The sequence below is a fragment of the Lissotriton helveticus genome, chromosome 1_1 (assembly GCF_964261635.1).
Source record: "Lissotriton helveticus chromosome 1_1, aLisHel1.1, whole genome shotgun sequence".
NCBI lineage: Eukaryota > Metazoa > Chordata > Amphibia > Caudata > Salamandridae > Lissotriton > Lissotriton helveticus.
In genome coordinates this window covers 430,629,503-430,651,085 of record NC_136057.1, presented here as the reverse complement: position 1 = coordinate 430,651,085, position 21,583 = coordinate 430,629,503, and the positions used below count along the sequence as shown (strand labels likewise).

General features: G+C 46.6%; 1 protein-coding gene across 6 annotated transcripts in view; it reads right to left on the bottom strand.

Moving 5' to 3' along the window:
- DNM1L (dynamin 1 like) overlaps positions 1-21,583 on the bottom strand; it is a 747,198-nt gene that overhangs the window by 40,431 nt on the left and 685,184 nt on the right. For 5 of the 6 annotated variants that reach the window (XM_078673807.1, XM_078673806.1, XM_078673804.1 and 2 more), the window contains one exon: positions 7,889-7,998. In XM_078673807.1, the coding sequence (XP_078529933.1) occupies positions 7,889-7,998 (110 nt within the window). Of the gene's footprint in view, positions 1-2,648; positions 3,565-7,654; positions 7,999-21,583 lie in introns of those variants that run through there. The other variant, XR_013606882.1, reaches the window with a different exon arrangement.

Here is a 21,583-nt window from a genome sequence, read left to right as displayed (position 1 = left end):
AAAAAACTAGAACTTACAATATGCTGTGGCAAACATGTTTGGGAAATACATGATGGAAGATTGGAAAATATAAAGTACTATGGCATAAAACATGTTATGCAACGACCTTGAGGAGGCAATCGGGAATTGGAACTTCACCAAGAAGAATCAAAAAAATACTATTGATGGGTACTGAAATTCCCTATGGACTAAACACAGATGCAGAGTTATATATTCAACTTTAAAGAAGGAATAAAAGGACAGAAAAACCATACAATCTAGCCTTGCTCTTCCACTTATTTGGTGCAGGTACAAAAGAGAAGTAAAGGAAGAGTAGAGATTTTTTTTTAGATTTTCACTCTAATAAGGAGATTGAGTAAAAATATGGAAAATGAGGAGGCAATGTGTGAAGGGACAAGCTGCAAATAGGAATTTACATTTATGAAAATAGATGACCTTAATACCTCTTTTTCCTCATTGCACTTTATGAAAAATGATAAACGAACAACAGTAGGAATGGGAGTTATTTGTGAATAGTGGTAGAGCTGACTTTGAACAGGAATGTTCTCAGACATTTATTATTAATCCTCTATATTTAACTCTGTTGTAGGTTCTCTTAACCATAGGACTTCGCCCCCCCCTTCTATCTTCTTTTTTATGTCTCCCCCATCTTTTTTAGATTTTTAAATATAGTAGTGTATGCAACTTTCGCACAGATGAGAGAAAAATACTGTTTACGAGTAAGCACTTTATTGGCAAAAATATCTAATATGTTACTTGAATTTAGTACTGTATGAAACTTTTTTTACACATGTTGAGTGTACTGTTTACAACTAGTGGGCACTTTATAATTGGCTCTCTGTTCAAGTAAAAACAAATAAGGATCTTATACTGAGGGGTGACATATTTCTCTTCCCATATGTAAAGAATCTTATCTGTGGGACTCGCAGTATTTTTTAAATAGAATAAATGAGTTACCCCGGAAATCAAACTATCATATGGCTACAGTGGATGTGGTCTCGTTATACACCTAGATTCAACATTCAGATGAGATTGAAGCATGTGAATATTTTTTACAGGCTTGCTCCATCTCTCTGCGAGAACACTCCAATATGTTGCTGGATATGATCAATTTCTGTCTTCATCATAATGTTTTTTTATTTAACAATAAAACATTTTTACAAGCAACAGCACATCACTCGCAACCACATACGTGAATCTTTTTATGGGTCGTAGGGAAGCAGAAATTGCCTGGAGTGAACAGAACAAAATGAATATGGAGAGAATGATTATGTGGGTCCATTTTATAGATGGACTTTGTTTAATAAGGGAAGGTGAAAAAACGGACTTAGAATGATTTTTCGAAATTTTTTAATCAGAAATACTTGAACTTGAAATTCACTTTTGATATTCGGGACAAGGATGATTTTTTTAGATATCAAATTTTATATAGGAAAGAGAAAATTTGTCCCAAACTGTATAGAAAACCCACGAGTACAAACAGCATACCATATGCTAATAGTGGACATCCCTACCACTGCAATGGAGTGTCCCTTATGGAGAGTTCCTAAGGGTAAGACATGGAAATGCTTGAAAGATTGCAGACGAGAGGATATCCAGTGATGGACCTGAATGGTGCCCTAAATAGAGCTGAATCGAAAAAACTTGAAATTTTACTAATAACTAAACGCAAAGATGAGAGATGTAAGAATGAAAGACAGACCAGCAGGTACATTGCAGATTACACAGATTACAATACATCCAGTGGAAAAGTAAGAAACCTGTTAAGGGACAGTTGTAAAATGTTTGCAACTGGATGAGGATTTGAAAGGTACTTCCCAGATCACTAAATATCACTTACAGAAAAGCTCCCTCTCTAGGAGATCTCCTTAAGCGCAGCTACATGAAACCAGTCTGCGAGCAGGGCAAAATGAGTAACTGGCTCTTGAATTAAAAGGAAGGCTTTTTCAAATGTACTAAATGTAAAGCTTGCAAATATGGTCAGAATATATCAGACTGACACTGTAAATGGGAAAAAAACCAAAATACAGGCAAGAATTACATGTGAAATGGAATCAGTAGTGTATGTCCTGGAGTGCATCTGTTGAATGAAATACGTGGGTAGTAGCATCATCAAATTAAAGCTCTGTATTTTGCAACATCTGGGAGCCATAAAAAAGCTAGAACTTACAATATGCTGTGCAAACATGTTTGGGAAATACATGATGGAAGATTGGAAAATATAAAGTACTATGGCATAAAACATGTTATGCAACGGCCTTGAGGAGGCAATCGGGAATTGGAACTTCACCAAGAAGAATCAAAAAAATACTATTGATGGGTACTGAAATTCCCTATGGACTAAACACAGATGCGGAGTTATATATTCAACTTTAAAGAAGGAATAAAAGGACAAAAAAACCATACAATCTATCCTTGCTCTTCCACTTATTTGGTGCAGGTACAAAAGAGAAGTAAAGGAAGAGTAGAGAATTTTTTTTAGATTTTCACTCTAATAAGGAGATTGAGTAAAAATATGGAAAATGAGGAGGCAATGTGTGAAGGGACAAGCTGCAAATAGGAATTTACATTTATGAAAATAGATGACCTTAATACCTCTTTTTCCTCATTGCACTTTATGAAAAATGATAAACGAACAACAGTAGGAATGGGAGTTATTTGTGAATAGTGGTAGAACTGACTTTAAACAGGAATGTTCTCAGACATTTATTATTAATCCTCTATATTTAACTCTGTTGTAGGTTCTCGTAACCATAGGACTTTGCCCCCCCTTCTATCTTCTTTTTTATGTCTCCCCCATCTTATTTAGATTTTTAAATATAGTAGTGTATGCAACTTTCGCACAGATGAGAGAAAAATACTGTTTACGAGTAAGCACTTTATTGGCAAAAATATCTAATATGTTACTTGAATTTAGTACTGTATGAAACTTTTTTTTACACATTTTGAGTGTACTGTTTACAACTATTGGGCACTTTATAATTGGCTTTCTGTTCAAGTAAAAACAAATAAGGATCTTATACTGAGGGGTGGCTTTGTCTGCATGTGGATAGAGGATCTTTACATAAAATAGAGCAGGGATTGGAAGAGGTAAAGAAAAGCAAAAAAAAGCAAAGGAAGTAAATAAAAGTCTAACTAACTAGAGAGAAAAGAGGGCAAATGGGGAAACAAGAAGCATTAAAAGGTCAATAAGAGTATATTGATCCAAATAATCCCTTTCAATTAGGGAAAATGCACTAGATTGCATTTCGAACTGCCAGGAAATCAGGTACCATTAAGAAGCTGACTTGCAGGTCATATACACTGTAACCTGCTTGCATTTCCCACTGAGATCCTGCATCTGTCATTTACTCGCAACTGGCCTCCTCCTAGCACCTTACTAGAAAACTGTGTTCTCTTGCATAATTTGTGTTGTATTACGTAGGTGGGGTTATCCAACTACCTTTCCGTCTTCATAAAGCTAAAGTACTGGGACGGACAGCTGTTACTAAGTTCTATTATGTGAGTGAAGGGTTTGGAATCTCTACATCCACATTATCTCCCTTGGACTACGCACCTCACTACCTTGCAGGCCCGGTTCTAGCGGGTGGGCCGGGTGGGCCCGGCCCATCCAAAGATGAGCCTGGCCCACCCAAACAGGAGCCTTGGCCCTCGCAGTGAGGGCTTGAAGGCAGGCGTGCAACGCACAGGTCGTGTGTGTCAGCCCGGGGAGACAGCTTCCCGGGCGCACACAGACAGTTTAAGATTATAGCAGCCGCACCAAAGTACTTAACAGGTCTTTAAAAGACCATTAACATGTTAATTAGGCTTTGTTTACTTTTTTCACCCCTTCATCTCTGCATGGTGAAAGGGGACAAATCCTTTCTTTGACAACGGTAACCTTTGGTAACCTTTGCCTACTGTCCTGCTGCATTGATATTTCTTTTTCTATGCAGCGCAGCGGAAAGTGGTCTGTTTATTCCTAGTCACCCCCTGACCCCTGCAGCTGCTTATCACGTAAGGCTGTGACACAAAATATGACTAATGGAGTAGGTAAGAGAATGTGTTACAAAAAAAAATTCTTTTTAAAATCTGCATAGGCCCAGCAGGACACATACTTCGTATGTGCTTCATTTAAACAGTTTTTATCATTTCATCATAGCCGATGCTGGTCAACAATAAAACAATACAAAATGGCAATGCCCAGATAAAGTTGGTGATTAATGATCCTGCTTTAGAGCAATCGTTTGTCTGTTAGTATTTTTTAGATGCAGACGCACTGTATTTTATGTGGATAGCTCAGTGGGTTACTGCCTTTGTCACAGAGATCCTTGTGTTACTTCAGAAGTTACAATCCTAACAAAAGGCAGTGAACGACGAACTGCCACCAAAGAGCTGCAAACAAACATGAATGGTATAATTAGAACTTCGCTTTTTTTGTTTTGTGATATAGTTAGAACTTCCCTAGTCTTTTCATTATTCTAATGTTGCTAAAATGAGTATGTTTGGGCAGATAAACATTTTTATCAGTAAAGCTGACCCCCATGGAATACTCTTTAAATCCTAAGGTTGTGTTTCCCCAGACCAAACCCTCTTAAAATATACTACACCAGAATGGATGACCTATGATTCCTACACCTTGTAATCCTCATTGGCTTATGTGACATTCCCTGTAGACTGATTTACATACTTGCATGATTCATTGTCTCTGTAAGTGTGTGCGTGATGTAAAGTACTGACACACACTACATTCATATGAGCAGCGTTATACAACAAATTAAATGCATATGAGAGAGGGGATACGTAAACATGAGGGGCGCTGGTGGAGGGTGCCAGTGAGGTAATCCGAGGAGGAGGTAGTGGGAGGGACTATGGAGCGATGAGGGGCACTGTTGGAGGATGACAGTGAGGGAATCCGAGGAAGAGGTCATGGGGTGGAGGGGGAAGCTAGGGAGAGATGAGGGGCACTGGTAGAGGGTGGTAGTGAGGGAGTCTAAGGAGGAGGTCATGAGGGGGATGGGCTACAGAGAGATGAGGGGCGCTGGTGGAGGGTGGCAGTGAGGGAATCCGAAGAGGAGGTCATGGGGTGGAGGAAACTAGGGAGAGATGAGGGGCACCGGTGGATGGTGGTATTGAGGGAGTCTGATGAGGAGGTCATGAGGGGGAGGGGCTACAGAGAGACGAGGGGCACTGGGGGAGGGTGGCAGTGAGGGAATCCGAGGAGGAGGTCATAAAGGGGAGGGGCTATGGGGAGATGTGGGGCACTTGTGGCGTGTGGCAGTGAGGGAATCCGAGGAAGAGGTCAACAGGGGGGCATGGACGGATGAGGTACACTGTTGGAAGGTGGTAGTAAAGGTATTTATGGAGAAAGAGGTTTTTGGTGCAGCGCCAAAAAAGACTTTTGCATCAGCGCTGAAGCCGGCCCTGTCATGGCCTTTCTGTTTTTGTTTATTTAATTAGCAGTCGGGCCATAATGGCCACTGTGGAACATACTTTAAAGTGCTTGCTAATTATATTTATTGCTCTATTCAATGTTTTAAGTATGAAGGTGATTTTACTAATGTTTTTACCGGGAGATGGTGCCTGACATGGGGCGGGGCCCAAGGTCATCTTTGAGATAAGGTGCACTGGAGAGGAATAGTAGCTAATCAAGCTTGTAAGGGAGTGCGTTGAAGAGTCCGTGGTCAGGTGGAGGTAGTAATGAAGAGGGATTCTCCCTGAAGGCTGCTACAGAGGGAGCCAGAGAAGTGTCACTTGCCTGATACTCCCACCTCAGAAACCTCCTCATCCCATCAAAGGAACATTACATAGAAAACAAGCATTTGCAATGCAATAGGTCTCGTTTTAACGCAAATTTAAGCTATAGGCCTTGTAAATGACAAAGCCTTTTATTTATGTTCTAAAAACCAGAACGCAAAAATAAAGGGCATTATCATTTACAATGCTAATAGTTCAGACTCGCGTAATTGCAAGACCTATTGCATTTCCAATGCTTGTTATATCATTCGCTGTATGCATCTCCATCCACAATCTACAAATATCTTCACCACCCAAAGTGGTGTCAACTCAAATGATGCAGTCCTCTCGCATTTTTTTGCAGCCTTCTCGGATAGAAATATTTGTGAATGTTCATCAATAAAACAGGAAATATCCAGTAATTATTAAGGAACACTAAACAGTGCCTACAGGAAGAGACATGTTCACCTCCTATGGGTCTTCTGGTAACCATCAGTGACGTAAAAAGTAATAGGCGGTACTCCTACGGTTTAACAGATGCAGCATTCCGTCTGCTAAGAGGAAATGTTTTCAAACGTGATGTTATGCTGGAAAGGACAGTGCGCCTGTGTGCCCATAAACAGCATGGCCTTGACCTAAGTGAATCAATGAAGAGGCAATCGCACAATGAAGTTATTCACTAGTATGTTCAACAAATGAAGCAAAGCTACCATCTCACGAATGAAAAATATTGGTGTAAAAGGCAGCAGTGCTGTTAAGTCACTTGACAAACAGTGCAACTTCTGTGAACACGTGTTAAAAGTTGATGCATAGATTACTTACAACAGACTCCTCTACACGCAAAACGTGTGAGTCCAACTAGTCACCGAGTACTGTAGAAATACAAATGTTGATCAGACAACAGATTTCGCCATGGGATTTTAGGAGTGGGAACGAGGGAGAACCGAGTGACCCAAACAATAAAAACATTCATATTAAAAGGAAAGCAAACATGCTTTTTGCCGCACTGCAGCTACCGGTATGGACTGTCACGACAATGTCTCTTTGTTCGCACTTTAAGAAAAGAGCCCCAATGAAAACAAGCTCTTAGCATTGCTGTGGAGAGCGGGGGGGGGGGGGAGGAGAAAGTGAAAGCGGGCATGGCGTGTTGTGCGCGTGAGAGGCACGGCATGGGGCGGCAAAGCAATTTCAAAGAGTGGGAGGGAAGGAGCGAGCATATGGGGATGAGGAGTGAGTGAGGGGGAGAAGAAGCATTTGATGTGGTGATGTTGTGTGCGAGGCATCTGTAAAGTAAAGTAATCTGTAAAGTATACCCTAACAAACATGAAGCGCAGTGTCCAGCAGCCACCGGCCGGCCACAGGGGAAGGAGGGAGATGAACGGGTGGGAGTGTAGACGCTTTACAAAAGAAGCTGCTAATTAAATACAAGAGCGGCCGGGAAGCGGCCAGGAAACACAAGTACGGCCGGCCACATAATTAGGGGAGGAGAAGCCGCACAGCACACGCTGGGCGAAGCCCTTTGATGTGCTGTGCGGCCGCGATGCGCGCTCTGTGCTGGGGGAGGGCCATTAGGAACAGGAACAGATGGCCATGAAATGTGTATGGGCCAAATGCGCGTGCCTGTACGTGCACTCGAAGAAAACGCCACGGACAAAAGTGGTGGTTTGACTATCCGATGGAGCACATGAATTCTCCCCCTTTACCATTGCTTCGCAATGGAAAAGGACGAGACCTAAAAACACTTTTTGTGAGTGATAACATTAAAAAGAGAATTGGAAAAGAGTGAGTTTTACTGGGCCTTGTAAGACTAAGAAGAGGTAAAGGAGGGCCCTGAAGCAGGCCTGCCTAAACATATATGCGACAAATCGAGCCCGCAGTGGCCCACCCAAATGCGTCCATGGCCCACCCAATTAAAAATTCCTGGAGCCGGGCCTGCTACCTTGAAAGTCAAATGCTGAAAGAAGGCACTGTGTGCTCAGTTTTAAGTAACCAAAGTAGTTCAGCTCTGGGGATATAAGGGACAAAAGGCCTTAACCCACTCAATTGAGCCCCAGTAACTCTTGCATTCCCTTGGAGCCCCAAAATGGTTTTGTCATAGTGGTCCACTGACTAGATTTGGTCGGTGGTAGCAATAGCTTAGCATTTGCAAAAAAAAATAACAAAACTTCCTCACCTGTCTTGAATGTTCTTTCTGACAATAAGGAAGTAAGATTTAATTAACCGCTCAATCACTTCACAGTCTCGTTGCTCACGGGCAGAGAGTTTACGTGCAACAGGAACAGGCTAAATTAAGAAATAAAAACAATATTAATCAAAAAAGAACAAAAAATCCTAGCCTTTCAACTCAACACAAGATAGAGGTTAATCATCGTCTATATATTTGCTAAGCCTTATTTAACCAATCAAATACATTTTGTGAAGATTACATTTTTCAAAATGAATTTCCAGTTTGTTCCAATTTATCCAGCGCTTAAATAAGACTGGTGCAGTATGGTTCTCTTTCACACCGTATGAAATCTCTGCAAACGAAGGAACATTTAGTGTGCTATTTAACTTGACATTCCAGGTTTCTATTGGAGCTTCCAAATGTCCCAAACTTATTTAAAAAAACTGATCATCCTTAATGTACCAAAATGTTTAGGAAAGAAAAAAAGGGTAGGTCAAGGGAGAGAGAAGAAGAAATTACCTAAATTGGGGATGAAACCTTGTCTAGAATGAGTGATGGCGACAGAAACACAAAGAATGACCATTCTTGATCAGAATGGTACTTGCCCTCCTCATTCTACTTGACCTCTCATCAGCTTTCGACACGGTCAAACACGATAACTTAGTCGACTTGTTGAATATCAGAATGGGTCTTTCAGGGACAGTCCTGAAGTGATTTACCTCCTTTCTTCATACCTGGACTCAGAAATTCAAGATTAACAACACTATGTCCACACCCGTTCCAGTGACACTAGGTGTCCCACAAGGATCCTCCCTATCCCCAACTCTGTTCAATCTAGTCATGGAACCACTCACCGCACTGCTTCAAGCATCTAATGTGCAATTTCACATGTATGCAGACGATACCCAACTCTACCTTAAACTACAAAACCCTGAAGACATCAAACTACTCAACTCAACGCTAAAGAACACACAGACATGGCTGTCCGAGAACCATCTCAAACTTAATGCTCTAAAAACAGAATTCCTCCTAATAGCACCTCCCTCCAAAATCCCCATAGCTCAGGATTGGCTTAAACATCTCACTGCATTCAACGTTCAACCTATCATTGTGGACTCAGCAAAATCTTTTTCCAAATCAATACCTTGAGGAAGCTGAAACCTTTCCTTCCAGCCAACGGCTTTAGGACCGCAGTCCAAGCCCTAATTATCCCTCGGCTGTTTTGACGGTCAGCAGCATGCAGGACAGTTGTGCAAAGGATTGAAGGGAGCACAAATCAGAAATGTGAGACCAAATTAAGGTCCCCACAGTGGCATAATGAAAGGGGCAGGAGAGAACATAGGCACAACCTTTGAGAAATAAATGTACAGTGGGAGATTCAAATGAAGAGGATTGGTCCAGCAGTCGCAAAATAGCATAAAGATACTCTTTCAGAGTGTCCAGAGCAGAGCTCTGCTGGACAATGGTCAAAATAAAAAGTCCAATATCAGAAAGGGAGGAAGAAAGAGGGTCAATAAACGTTTGTGTACAATTTAATACAAACCTTTTCCATTGGCAGGTGTATACCGTCTTAGTGAAGGGACTCCTGGCTGCTAGAATAACATCACAGACTTCGGGAGGAAGGTCGAAAGCTATCAACTGCCAATACCCAAGCTCCACGCAAGAAGGAGAAGAGTTGACACGTTCTGGTGAAGGACCCTCCCCTGAAACTGCGATCGAAGCTCCGCCCAAAGGGGCAGCCTCATAGGAGGATAAATGCTCATGTGCAGAAGCTTGAGATACCAGACACTCGTGCCCAGTTCGGTGCCACACGGATGACTTGGGCCCGGTTATTGCCGATCTTCTTGAGAAGTCTGGTTAGGAGTGGTGTAGGAGGCTGGCTCAGTATATGTTGCACACTTGTTTGAGTAAAGCACCTTGCACTAGCCCAGACAACCCTTCTTGTGATTTTAGTGGTCTTCGGCAACCATGGAAAGCTCTCTAAATGGTGGCTGTGGAGAGTAGCCGTCCGGCTCATTTTGGAGGAGTGTTAAGCAGCTTGTTTTGCCAGATCTAATCATGTGGTGTAGGTTAAACGAAAAAGAACTACACAGTGTTATAAAAATATGTCCATTTATTACACAACACTGACTGACCAATTGGTGTATCTCCTAACCAGAGATATCAACATGAATACACAATAATACTTTAACTGCAAATAGGTAAATAAGCACAATATTCAGTGGTCTCCAGGTGAGACCAAACCATATATGAAAAAAGTGGAATGTGAACTGCACTTGGACCAGGAGACTCAGAAGAGCTGGAAACACAAGAAACCACTCAAGAAAAGTACCCATGAACCCCACAGAGGCTGTGTGCAGAGTGGAAACACAACTGCTTATTCAATAGAAGTCCACAGTAAAGTTATGGTTGCAGTTTTGAGGAAGAGGAACCCTTCTCAGTGGACCCTGAAGAGATCCTGAGGAGGGCAAGAGGTGGGAGTCTCACCACACCTGTGGATACCCCAGGAACCAGGATACCTACACCAGTGAATCTGGGTGAATATGTGCGAAGTGACGCTGCAAACCACCATAGGCCACAATGGAGGACTTCAGTAAACAGGTCGCTGGCGAAGTCTGAGCAAGAGTAAGGTGGAATCCAAGGGTGGATTCTTGAATTGAACGGCAAGCAAACAGAGGGGACAGAGTCTACGCCACTCTGAGGTGACCAGGAGGCACGGAAGAGCAATGCACATCGCTGATGGAACATGCAGGAGTGAGGACCGTGATCGTCGTTGCATCTGTGAGGACCACATGACGCTGAAGAAGACCAGGAGCCTGCTCGAGCTGTCCCACGTTGAAAGTTGTGGGAAGACAAAAACCAGGGGGTCGGTGTCCGGCAGAAGCACCAACAATCCTTGGCAGCTGCAACAGGCGTGGAAAGAGATGAAGGAGCAATGTTGAGATCAGCAGGCTCCAATGGACTCACCACAAGCAGGAGAGCAGGCCCCAAGCAAGCGGGGGATCCCACTGAAGGAGGAGAAGGCCCTGTGGAGAACCCACAGGCCAAGGGCACAGGAGTCGCAAGAGGACCTCGAGCAGCTCACTGCAATTTAGAGGATGCGGTGAGGATGCTGATCTTGGCAGGAACAGATGCGGGAGCTTTTTGTAGCCTGAAGATCTCTGGAGTGCAGAGTCAACAAGCTTTGGCAATGGCAAGCTGACGCTGTGAACAGGGGTTCTGACCCAGCAGTTCCGACGATGGATACTGGCCTCAAACTTGAGGCCCACAGGTCTGTTAAAGATCCCGGAAGAAGCACAGACACAGATGATGACGAAGACTTGCAGAACAGCGAGACCAGGAGCAGTAGGAGTCTTCCTTGATGTAGTCTCGGTTCCAGGCGAACTCCAAGTGTCCAGATGGTCAAAGAGTGATGTGGTTTAAGGCTTGAGTCTTGTTTCACAATAAATCTGAAGAGCCACCCACAGGTAAGCCCTTAACTACTCTAGGAAAAGGGTTGACAGACTCAGGGGTCCCTCCCAGAGGAGGGGATCGAAAGAGGAGGGGATCGAAAGAGGGGAGGCTGCGCCCATGTTCTTTTGTCCAGTTTTGCTCCAGAGAGGGAGCCAGTGGCTCCCTGAGCTGGCTCAACCCGTAGGATACAAGGAGGGCACCAAATGTGCCCTTCAAAGCAGTCTGGTTGTGCTGGCAAGAGTCCAGCCCAACACACCTCCCTGTCACAGGAAACCTTGTGTTTACCTCCCCCTGCTTGAGCTCAGCCCAGCAGCAGGAGGAAAGAATCGTGTTTGTGGTCGGCAGCAGCACTAGCCTGCCTGTTTGGGAGTACTGGGGGTTACCCGTAGGAGCCTCCCAGTGCATGGAATCATACTTCCAACACCAGTAACAATGTTGGGGTATGATTACAACATGTTTGATACCAAACATGCACAGGTTCAGCATAGCCACAATATAGTTAGCCATTGTGTAAAGACGGATGGCCACTATATGTTTCAAAATGGCTGACCACACTTACAAAGCCTGGAGAATCGACTCTGGGGTTTGTAGGGGAGTCCTGCTCATACAGAGGCACCCACACACTTATAACCCGGACAGGACTGACTTAGAGGGACTTATTGGTTTTAATTGGTTTTAAGTGTTGTGACCTAAGATAGAAGAAAAAGTATATCTGTCGTAAGTGGCGCTAGCACCAGATTACACAGGCTGCAATGGCAGGCCTGTAGTCACAGTTTGAGTGGTCTCTTAAGGGTGCTACATACATTCTGCAGCTCATGGGAGACCCCTGCTGTACCTATGCTCTGGGTGCCTCAGTACCATATACTAGGGACTTATAGGGGTACACCAGTAGCCAATAGTGGAGGCACTTAAGTACTTGCCATGTCAAATTTAGGGAGGAAGCACAGTGACTGAAGTCCTGATTAGCAGGATCCCACTTAGACTTGTAAAAATAAAAACATACTGATCCCAGAAGAAAGTGGGGGTAACCATGAAAACAGATCCTACTTTCCTACAAGTGGTATGGGCAGAAAGGTGTAAAGGAGGCCTGAGCTCCACCGAAGATGAAGTGTCTCAGAGTGAGAGCTGCTTGGAAACTCAAGCGCACAAAACTGCGGACATTGTGCATTCTTGGCAGATGAGAACAGATCTAACCAAGCTCTCCCCATTGTTCCAAGAGACCTTGTGCCACATCTGGGTGGAGATGCCATTTGTGATCTGCTGTGGCTGAATTTGTTGACCCTGGCATTGAGGGATCTTGCCAGGTGTTGAACCACCAGGGAAATGCCCTGCCGCTCCAGCCATGTGCAGAGATGCAAGGCCTCTTGACAAAGGGTCCACAGCCTCACCTAGCCTTGTTTTTGCAGTACCACATGGTAGTGGTGTTCTGCATGAACACTTGTACTAGCCTTGCTTTGATGGAGAGCAGAAAGGCTTTTAATGCCAGTCGGATCGCTTGGGGCTCCAACAGGTTGATGTGGAGTTTGGATCCCACCGAAGACTCGAGTCCTCGGACTTCCTTCTCTCGCAGGTGGCCATCACATCTCAAGAATGACGCATCTGTCACTACTGTGAAATCTGGTTCGGGAATGAAGAAGGATTAACCTCCGACCCAACAGCGGTCTGTTAGTCAGCACTGCAGGTCCTTTGCAGTTCCATCTGAGTCGGCGAGATTTCCCTGATTCTGCAGCCACTAGAACTTCAAGTCCCACTACAGAGCCCATACATGCCATCTGGTGTGTGTCACTAGCAGGATACAGGAGACCATGGGGCCCAGCAGCCTCAGTCAGTCTCACCAAAATCCTGGATAGAGGCTGAAATATCAGAATCATAGCCTCAATATCCTAGACTCGCTGCTCAGAAGGATAAGCCAAAAACTGCACTGTGTCCAGAACAGCTCAGATGAAAGGAAGCATCTGAGAGGGAGTTAGGTGTGACTTTGGAATGTTGATAGTGAACCCCAGCAAATGCAGGAGGTCCAACATAGCTTGGAGGTGGGAGATGACAGCCTGGGGCAAACCCGCCGTCAGCAGACTACGTTGAGATCGAGGAAGACTGACACCCCTGATCTGCGCAGATGAGCTACGACTACCGCCATCACCATGGTGAACACCAAGGGGCCGCTGGTAAAACAAAAGCGAGCCGGTTGAAAAGAAAATGCTCGTGGCCTACCGTAAACCGCAGGTAACACCGAAGGGCAGGCAGGACGGGAATGTGAAAATAGGCCTCCTGCAAGTCCAGCACTACCATACAGTCACCTGGGTTCACAGCAGACATGTCCTGAGTCAATATGAGCATCCTGAATTTCTCCTTTTTAAGGGTGTAGTTGAGGGCTTGGAGATCTAGGGCAGGACTAATGCCCTTTTTTTAAGACCAGGAAGTAGCAGGAATAGCACCCAAAGACTACTTCTGACACAGGAACCCTCTCTATGGCTGCCTTGGCCAACAGAGCCATTACTTCCTCCGGGAGCTGTCACAATGATCTTCTGTCAGCCAGTCGTACGATGGTAACTTGGAGGTAGGGGTAGTCTCGAAGGGGGAATGAGTAGCCCCTTCGGACAATGTGTAGAACCCACCTGTCCGAGGTTATGGACTGCCAGTGGTGGAGGTGATGTGGATCCTGCCACCAACTGGATGCCTATGATCTACAAGGGCAAGATTAGGAAGGTTTGGAGGCTGCAGCTACCAGGGTGGTGGTGACTGGGCCAGACCGCTGGTTACCTGACCCACACGGCCAGTAGGAACCACACCCTCGTTCACGCAGAGGCTGGAAAGCTTGCACGGTTCGGTGGCTGGGATACGGTTGGAGCTGTTGAAAGCCACTTCCATGGCCGCGAAAGGCAGAATTGGGACGTGCAGCAGGCGAGAGGAACTTGGTCGCAGCCCACAAGAGTCTGCCTCATCTATGAAGTGATGGGTGCCATTAAAGGGCATGTCCATGGGGGAAGCTTGGCCATCCCCTAAAAATCCAGATGTTTTCAGCCAGGTGTGCAATCTGAGGGCCACAGTCAAGGACACAGCCCTGCCTAACAAGTCGATTGTGTCTAATTCACAGTGTACAGTGTACTTTGCTGCATCCCTCCAATCTATAACTGCTTGAGAGGTAACGGCCCGGGCCTCCTCAGGGACTTGTGGCAGTTGCACAACCATTTCCAAAAGCATGTGAGAATAACAGCTCAATAAGCATGCAGTGTTCACTGACCGCAATGAAAGGCTGGTGAAAGAAAAAAAGTTCTTTCCCAAGCTGGTTAGCTTCCATGTCCAGTGGAGCGGCAGGGAACGTGCCATGGGAAGTAGAGACTTGGAGCACCAAGCTCTATGGGGTAGGGTGCATTTGGGTCCTCTGGGGTAGGGTGCATTTGGGTCCTCTGGGGTTAGGCGGTGGCAGCGGGTAATCATCCTGTTTAAAGGAGTCCCTGTTCTGGGTTTGGACAAGGTCCCCAGAAGGAGGTCATTGAGGGCTTCACTGAACAGGTGTAAAGGTTCAGACTGGGAGAGACTCCTGGTTGCAACACCTCTGCAACAGCCTCACGGGTGAGTAGCGCGATTACAATTCCCCTGATTGACTGCCACTGAGGGCAACTGAAGGTCAAGGATCTTAGCTGCCCTATGCACCACCATTCCATATGTAGCTCTCTCCTCCATAGCAGGGGATGGCAGGGGCGGGGGGACGATGACATGCCAGTATCTGGAGATGTGTCCAGTCCACGGGCATCACCCAGTTATTCACACTAGTCCATATCCTGTTCATACTGGTATTCTAAAGGGCCCAGTGACCCCTCCCATTCCTCCTCAAGGCCTTGCTCTTCAGAGTAGAGTTCAGGCTCAGACCTAGGACGTGGGGGTCCTGTCGGCACCGGAGTTGACACAGCTCTGTGTCATCGGGGATCAGAATGGTGCTGGCACTGGGAGTGTCCGGCCTGGGAAGATGGCAGTGGCATGACTGGTGCTAGTCTGGATCCATTGGGGCCTATCGGAACCAATGTCAGAGCTGTTGGCATGGAACCAGATGGCCCCCCCCCACACACACACACGGCCGAAAGCATATACCTGTTTAAACCTAAGAACTGACCTCATGAATACCAAGGAAGGCAGCAAGTGAATCTAAGAAAGATACTGAGGCAACCATTGCTGTAGAAGCTCAGAACAACACCTAAATGGGGGTCTGGTTTGACACTAATCTCCCACTATCTTAGCAGATCACGGCTGTAATAATATTCAGCTCCATAAGGTAAGAAGCAACCTTGCACTAATCCAGAATAAACACCCGAAATAACTTGAGGATCAAGATACTATCCTGACTAGACTACTGCAACATTGTCTGTACACAGTCAAGGGAAAGATTCACAAATTCCAGAGGATCCAGACCCAAGCTGCCAGCCTATTCTTGAACGTGAAGAGCTCCAATGGCTCAGACTGGGCCAAAGAGTCCATTTTAAAAGACTTTGCACTACTGAAAGAGCCAACAAAGTGAAAGAACCAGACTATCTGCATGGCTGGTGTCCCAGAAAATTATTTATGTAACCTAAATGAATGGGCAAACAAATGAATGACCTTGGCCAATGACGTTTCTCTGTACTCTCTCCTGGAAGAGCTGCCAACTGAGCTACATTTAAGGAGAGGTCTGAAGAGAGTGCTTTTCAACACCTTTCGAGCAGAAACAGACTGATGCGAAGTGACAAGAAGACAATATGCAGACATACACAAAATAAGTAAGTAGAGCCAAATTTCTTAGCTTACTCTCTGGAGTGCTAAATCATGTCTTGGCAGCAACGACAACACTCTCCTGGAGTCCCAGATTTCATTGATCTTTTCTGTTGCAACACCTTATTACAGTAAACCAGTTTAGTTCACTTGATATTAGCTTCTCCACATTCTTTCCATTTGCTACATATCTAATCAATCTGAGTACTCAAGTGACAAAAGAGCTATACCATTAGTCAACTCCCTGCCACCCTTTCCCTGAGTCAACCGGTCAGTAGATCTTGTGTGAGGTGCTGGGTCCATGTGTGTTATCAGCCTCCAGTCATGTGCGCAGGGTGATGCCATCTTCGTGAAATAGTCGCTAGTGTCATGATGATTGTCAATTATGAGTTTGTTGTCTGTTATTGACGTGTTGATGTCAGGAGGGTTTCCCTTTATGCAGCTTCCCCTTCATCCTCTGAGGGCCCTAGTTTCGGGTATTCTAGGCTCTGAACTAGGGTCTCCCAGGCTCTAGCTAGCACTCTGCCGGCCACACGCTTCACCCCATCTTCTCCGCTAGTTTCCACGTCTCCTTCAGCCACTCCACCGAACTCCATTGGACCGACCATCGCTGCATCCACTTCACCTTCCGGAAACCCACCACGCACCACCGCACCCAATAGATCCCTCACCGCTGCTGGAGCAAAGTCACCGAAGACGAGCTAACAACCACCCTCGCCCAAAGCCCACCCACCGACCCCACCGATCTCGACACTGCAACCTCAGACAGTGGATCGACGACTGCGCCAACACCCTCGCCCAATCAAGAAACCCTCCAACAAACACACCAACAAGAAAACCAGCTGGTTCACCGAGGACCTCCAGGCCTCCAAGCAAACTTGCAGGAAACAAGAGAAGAAATGGCACCATGAACGGACACCGGACAACTACACAGCCCACAAGAATGCCATGCGCCAACACTATCACCTCATCAGATCCGCCAAAAGGGCCTCCTTCAAAGACCGCCTAGATGACAACGCACACAGCAGAAAAGAGCTCTTCAACATCGTGAAGGAACTCTCCAACCCCCAGCTCCAACATCAACGACATCCCATTCTTCGCAAGACCTGTGCGACTCCCTTGCCACCTTCTTCCATCGCAAGATCGCAGACATCCACGACCGCTTCAACGTCATGACCGCCCCGACAGCCACGGAGATCCCAGTCCCCATGGCCACCATCCGCACCGATCCCCTGCTCTCCTGGACCAACATAAGCAACGACGACACCCTCAAAATCATGAACACTATCCACTCCGGATCTCCGTCAGAACCATGTCCACACCGCATCTTCAACAAAGCCAGCACCACCATCGCACCCCATCTCCGGAAAGCCATCAACATCTCCTTCGAGACAGCGACCTTCCCGGAGGGCTGGAAGCATGCCGAGATCAACGCCTTACATAAAAAACGCAAGGCTGACCCTAAGTACCTCAAGAACTTCCGAAACTGCCCTCATCGCTGCCACGGACAACATCAGGGCCCTGCTGGACAACGGCGAAACCACGGCTCTCAACCTCCTGGACCTGTCCGCTGCCTTCAACACTGTCTGCCACTGTACCCTACGCACAAGCCTCCACGATGCAGGGATCTGAGACAAGGCTCTGGACTGGACCACCTCCTTCCTCTCCGACAGAACTCAGAGCGTCCGCCTCCCCCTTTCCGCTCCGAAGCCACAGAAATCATCTGCGGCGTACCCCAGGGCTCATCCCTCAGCCCGACATTGTTCAACATCTACATGGCACCGCTGGCCCACGTCGCCGACTACAGGACCTCAACATCTTCTCCTACACTCATCAACAAAAAAACAGGGTGAACTTGCTATTATGATCAGCACATCACTATTGCATTTTTCCCGTAGTGGTAATTTTTCCAGTAACACAAAAATACTCAATTTAGGAGTGCCCAACTGATCGGATGCTTATTCACCCTTAAGCAATTTTCGTCACGATAATCTACCCACAGAGGATGTGGTAGAGTTTCATGAACCATAAGTAGAAACAATTCAACCAGTGCACATCCCTACTAGTTACTTTTCTCCAATTGGATTGCAATTCAATCACTTCAGTAGTTCAATTTGCTTCAGGTCCACACAAATATTCAGGTAGTACACAGTCCATTAGTGCTTTAAAGTTCTTATTTATTGATTATTTTCTTGCCACATCGTCACAGCCGACGCGCGTTTCGCCCTCCGCGGGCTTTTTCAAGGCAAATAAAACAGTATGGTGAGTGGCGGTTTTTCGTATCAATCAATAAAAGACGTAAAATTCTTACTCATTGGTCCTTAAAGCCTTAAATCGTGAATATGATAATTGTGCCTCATAGTATTAGTGCTTCTAACTCCATTCGTCACTCAGTTGTATGTGCATTAAACGAAGATTAGAGGAGCCATGATAAGTTCCGTCGCGATTGCGAGACCGGTCACGTCCCCGCAAGGCGTTTCTCTTCCGCGTTAATTTTGCAGGAAGTGCACTGACGACACCCAGCTGATCCTATCCCTCACCAAGGACCCCCTCACGGCCAAAACCAGCCTCCACGAAGGAATGAAAGCGGCCGCCGAGTGGATGAAGAACAGCCACCTGAAGCTAAACTCGGACAAGACAGAAGTCCTCATCCTCGGCCTCACCCTCTCGGCCTGGGACGACTCCTGGTGGCCAACCGCACTGGGAACAGCACCAACACCGATCGACAACGCACGCAACCTTTGGTTCATCCTCGACTCTACTCTCTCCATGACAAAGCAGGTCAACGCTGCCTTGTCCTCCTGGTTCAACACCCTCCGGATGCTCCGCAAGATCTACAGGTGGATCCCCACCGAAACAAGAAGAACGGTCACCTGGGCCCTCGTCAGCAGTAGGTTGGACTACGGAAAAGCCCTCTAGGCAGGAGCCTTGGCTAAACACCTGAAACGACTACAACGCATTCAGAATGCCTCTGCACGCCTGGTCCTCAACGTCCCTCGCCGCAGCCACATCACACCCCACCTGAGAGACCTGCACTGGCTCCCCGTCAACAAGAGGATCACCTTCAAGCTCCTCACCCACGCACACAAGGCATTCCACGACACCAAACCAGCATACCTCAACAGACCACTCACCTTCCACACCCCCAACCGCCAGCTCCCTTCCGCCGACCTCTCCCTCACCACCGTCCCCCGGATCCGAAGAGCGACCTCCGGCGGCAAATCGTTCTCCCACCTCGCCAAGGTCTGGAACACCCTCCCCATCCTCCTACGGCAGACCCAGGACCTGCTAACCTTCAGAAGACTACTCAAGACCTGGCTAATCGAGCAGTAGCAGCATCCCCTCCCCCAGCGCCTTGAGGCCCCCAAGGGTGATTAGTGCGCTTTACAAATGTTCTGAGTGATTGATAGGACTCTTTTAGCTTCTCGCCTCAGTATGAGTCCCGCCCATTTCAGGAGTTCATTGGGCCAGGTTGATAACCTAGGTCCTCCTTTCGTCTTCCAGGTCTTGAAATTTGCTAGTAACTCTAGGTTTTGCCAAATGGGGAAACCAGCCTAAGAGGCAACGAGCCGGTGTGCATGTCAACTCCTTATCTATAACCTTGCTCAATGTCTGTACTACTTGCTTCCAGAATTCCAGCAGCTGAGGGCAGTTCCAGAACATATGTAGAATGTGGGCCTGGAGCATGCCGCAGCGTGGGCAAGCAGCGTCCTCCACCTGGAAATATCTGCTTATGTGTTCGTGGGTCAAGTATGCTTTATGTAGGACATAGGAGTTTCGCACCTTGAAGTGTGCGTTTCTGGATAATTTCGGTGTCCCAGCTAGTATATTGTCCCAGTTTTTGGTCGGGATGGGTGTGCCCAAATCTCCCTCCCACTGGGGATGTAGCTTCTCCAGCGGTCGTAGTCCATTTGCGCGTAGACCTGCAGAGGTCACCTACCTGTCACCCCAGCTTCCATCCATGCTCCAGGTCCTGGCTCTTCCCTCCGTGTGGGAGGGCCCTCGGCATGTCTGGGGGGAATGTCTGATGAGTATGGGATCCGCACTCCCATTCACTGTTGTCCTCGGCTCCAACATTTGGTTTATCCTTTAAGTTCTTGAGGGTCTTCCCCTGTGGATCTGCTCACCCTGATAAACACCCGCAGTAAGTCAGTCAGTGATACTGTAGTCTGTCTGGGAGCATCCCTCTGCCGTCGTTCTAAGGCTATACCGCGCACTAGCCATTGTAATTGAGCTGCTATGTAGTAAGTTTCAAAGTTTGGGCCGCTAGACCGCCCTCAGACACGGGTATCTGCAGTAGTGCGAGGGCCACTCTACGGCTGCCAGGGCCACAAATAAAGGTCCGGATCTGGGCATCGAGGTCTCTAAAGAATATCGTCGGGATCCAAATCGGGAGTGCATTAAAGTAATACAATAGGCAGTGAAGTGCTATCATTTTGAGGAGTGCAATCCTACCAGCCACTGGTAGCGGTAGAGTTCGCCAAAAGTCTATAGCCGTACGCAAGCTATGATAAACCCTTTCTATATTGCCCTCATAAAGGTCTGACCAATCATGGTAAATGTGGACCCCAAGGTATGGTAAGCATCTAGGTTCCCATTGTAGGCGTGCCAGGTCCATCGGAGGCCGGTCAGTTTGCGCCACTGGGAAAAGTCAGGATTTTTGCCAGTTCTGCCTCAGTCCAGACATGGAGCCAAACCTGTCCATCAGGTCACAGGCTCCCGTCAAGTTCTCGTCCCTCCCACCTCCCCAAGAATAGCAACAGATCATCAGCATATAATGCTATATGATGGTAGTCCTGTTTGTTTTTCAGACCCTTGTATGAGCGCCCCATTCTGGCTGCTATACAAGTGGCTCCCTGGCTAAGGCAAACAATAGGGGGGGAAGTGAGCACCCCTGTCTGGTACCACGTCCTATCGACCACCTCTGCAACACTGTTCTTCCTTTGTGTACTCTGGCAATAAGTCTAGTGTATAACAGTCAGGTCCAATTGATAAATCCCACCACTAGCCCCATACTTCTCATTACCTCGTACAGGTAGGGCCATTCCAAGCTGTCAAAAGCTTTCTCTATGTCTAAGGCAAAGAACGTGGCGTGTTCCTGGCTGTGCTGCGTGTCGGGATGAACAGAGCTTGGTCCTTGTGCCCTAATGTCGTCATGAGGGGCAAGAGGCGGGTGGCAAGGATCCAACTTAAGATCTTGTAGTTGATGTTAAGTGTTGATAACGGTCAGTAAGCGTCTAATCCTGTGGGGCTCTATTTGGTTTTAAGATGGGAACTATAACTATAATGGTTTCCTTTGTAGTGACTCTCCTTGAGCCTCTTGCCATGATAGAAAGCAGGACTGCAGAAGTTCATCCTGGATCGGCAATTAGAAATCTAGGCAATCACCTATTAGCACAAAAAAAGCAAGGTCTTTAACTTTTTCCAAAACTTCACTAATGTGGTCTCCCAAAATATGAAACGTAGGATTGAATTCCAGAGCTGAACATTTGATGCACCTAGGGC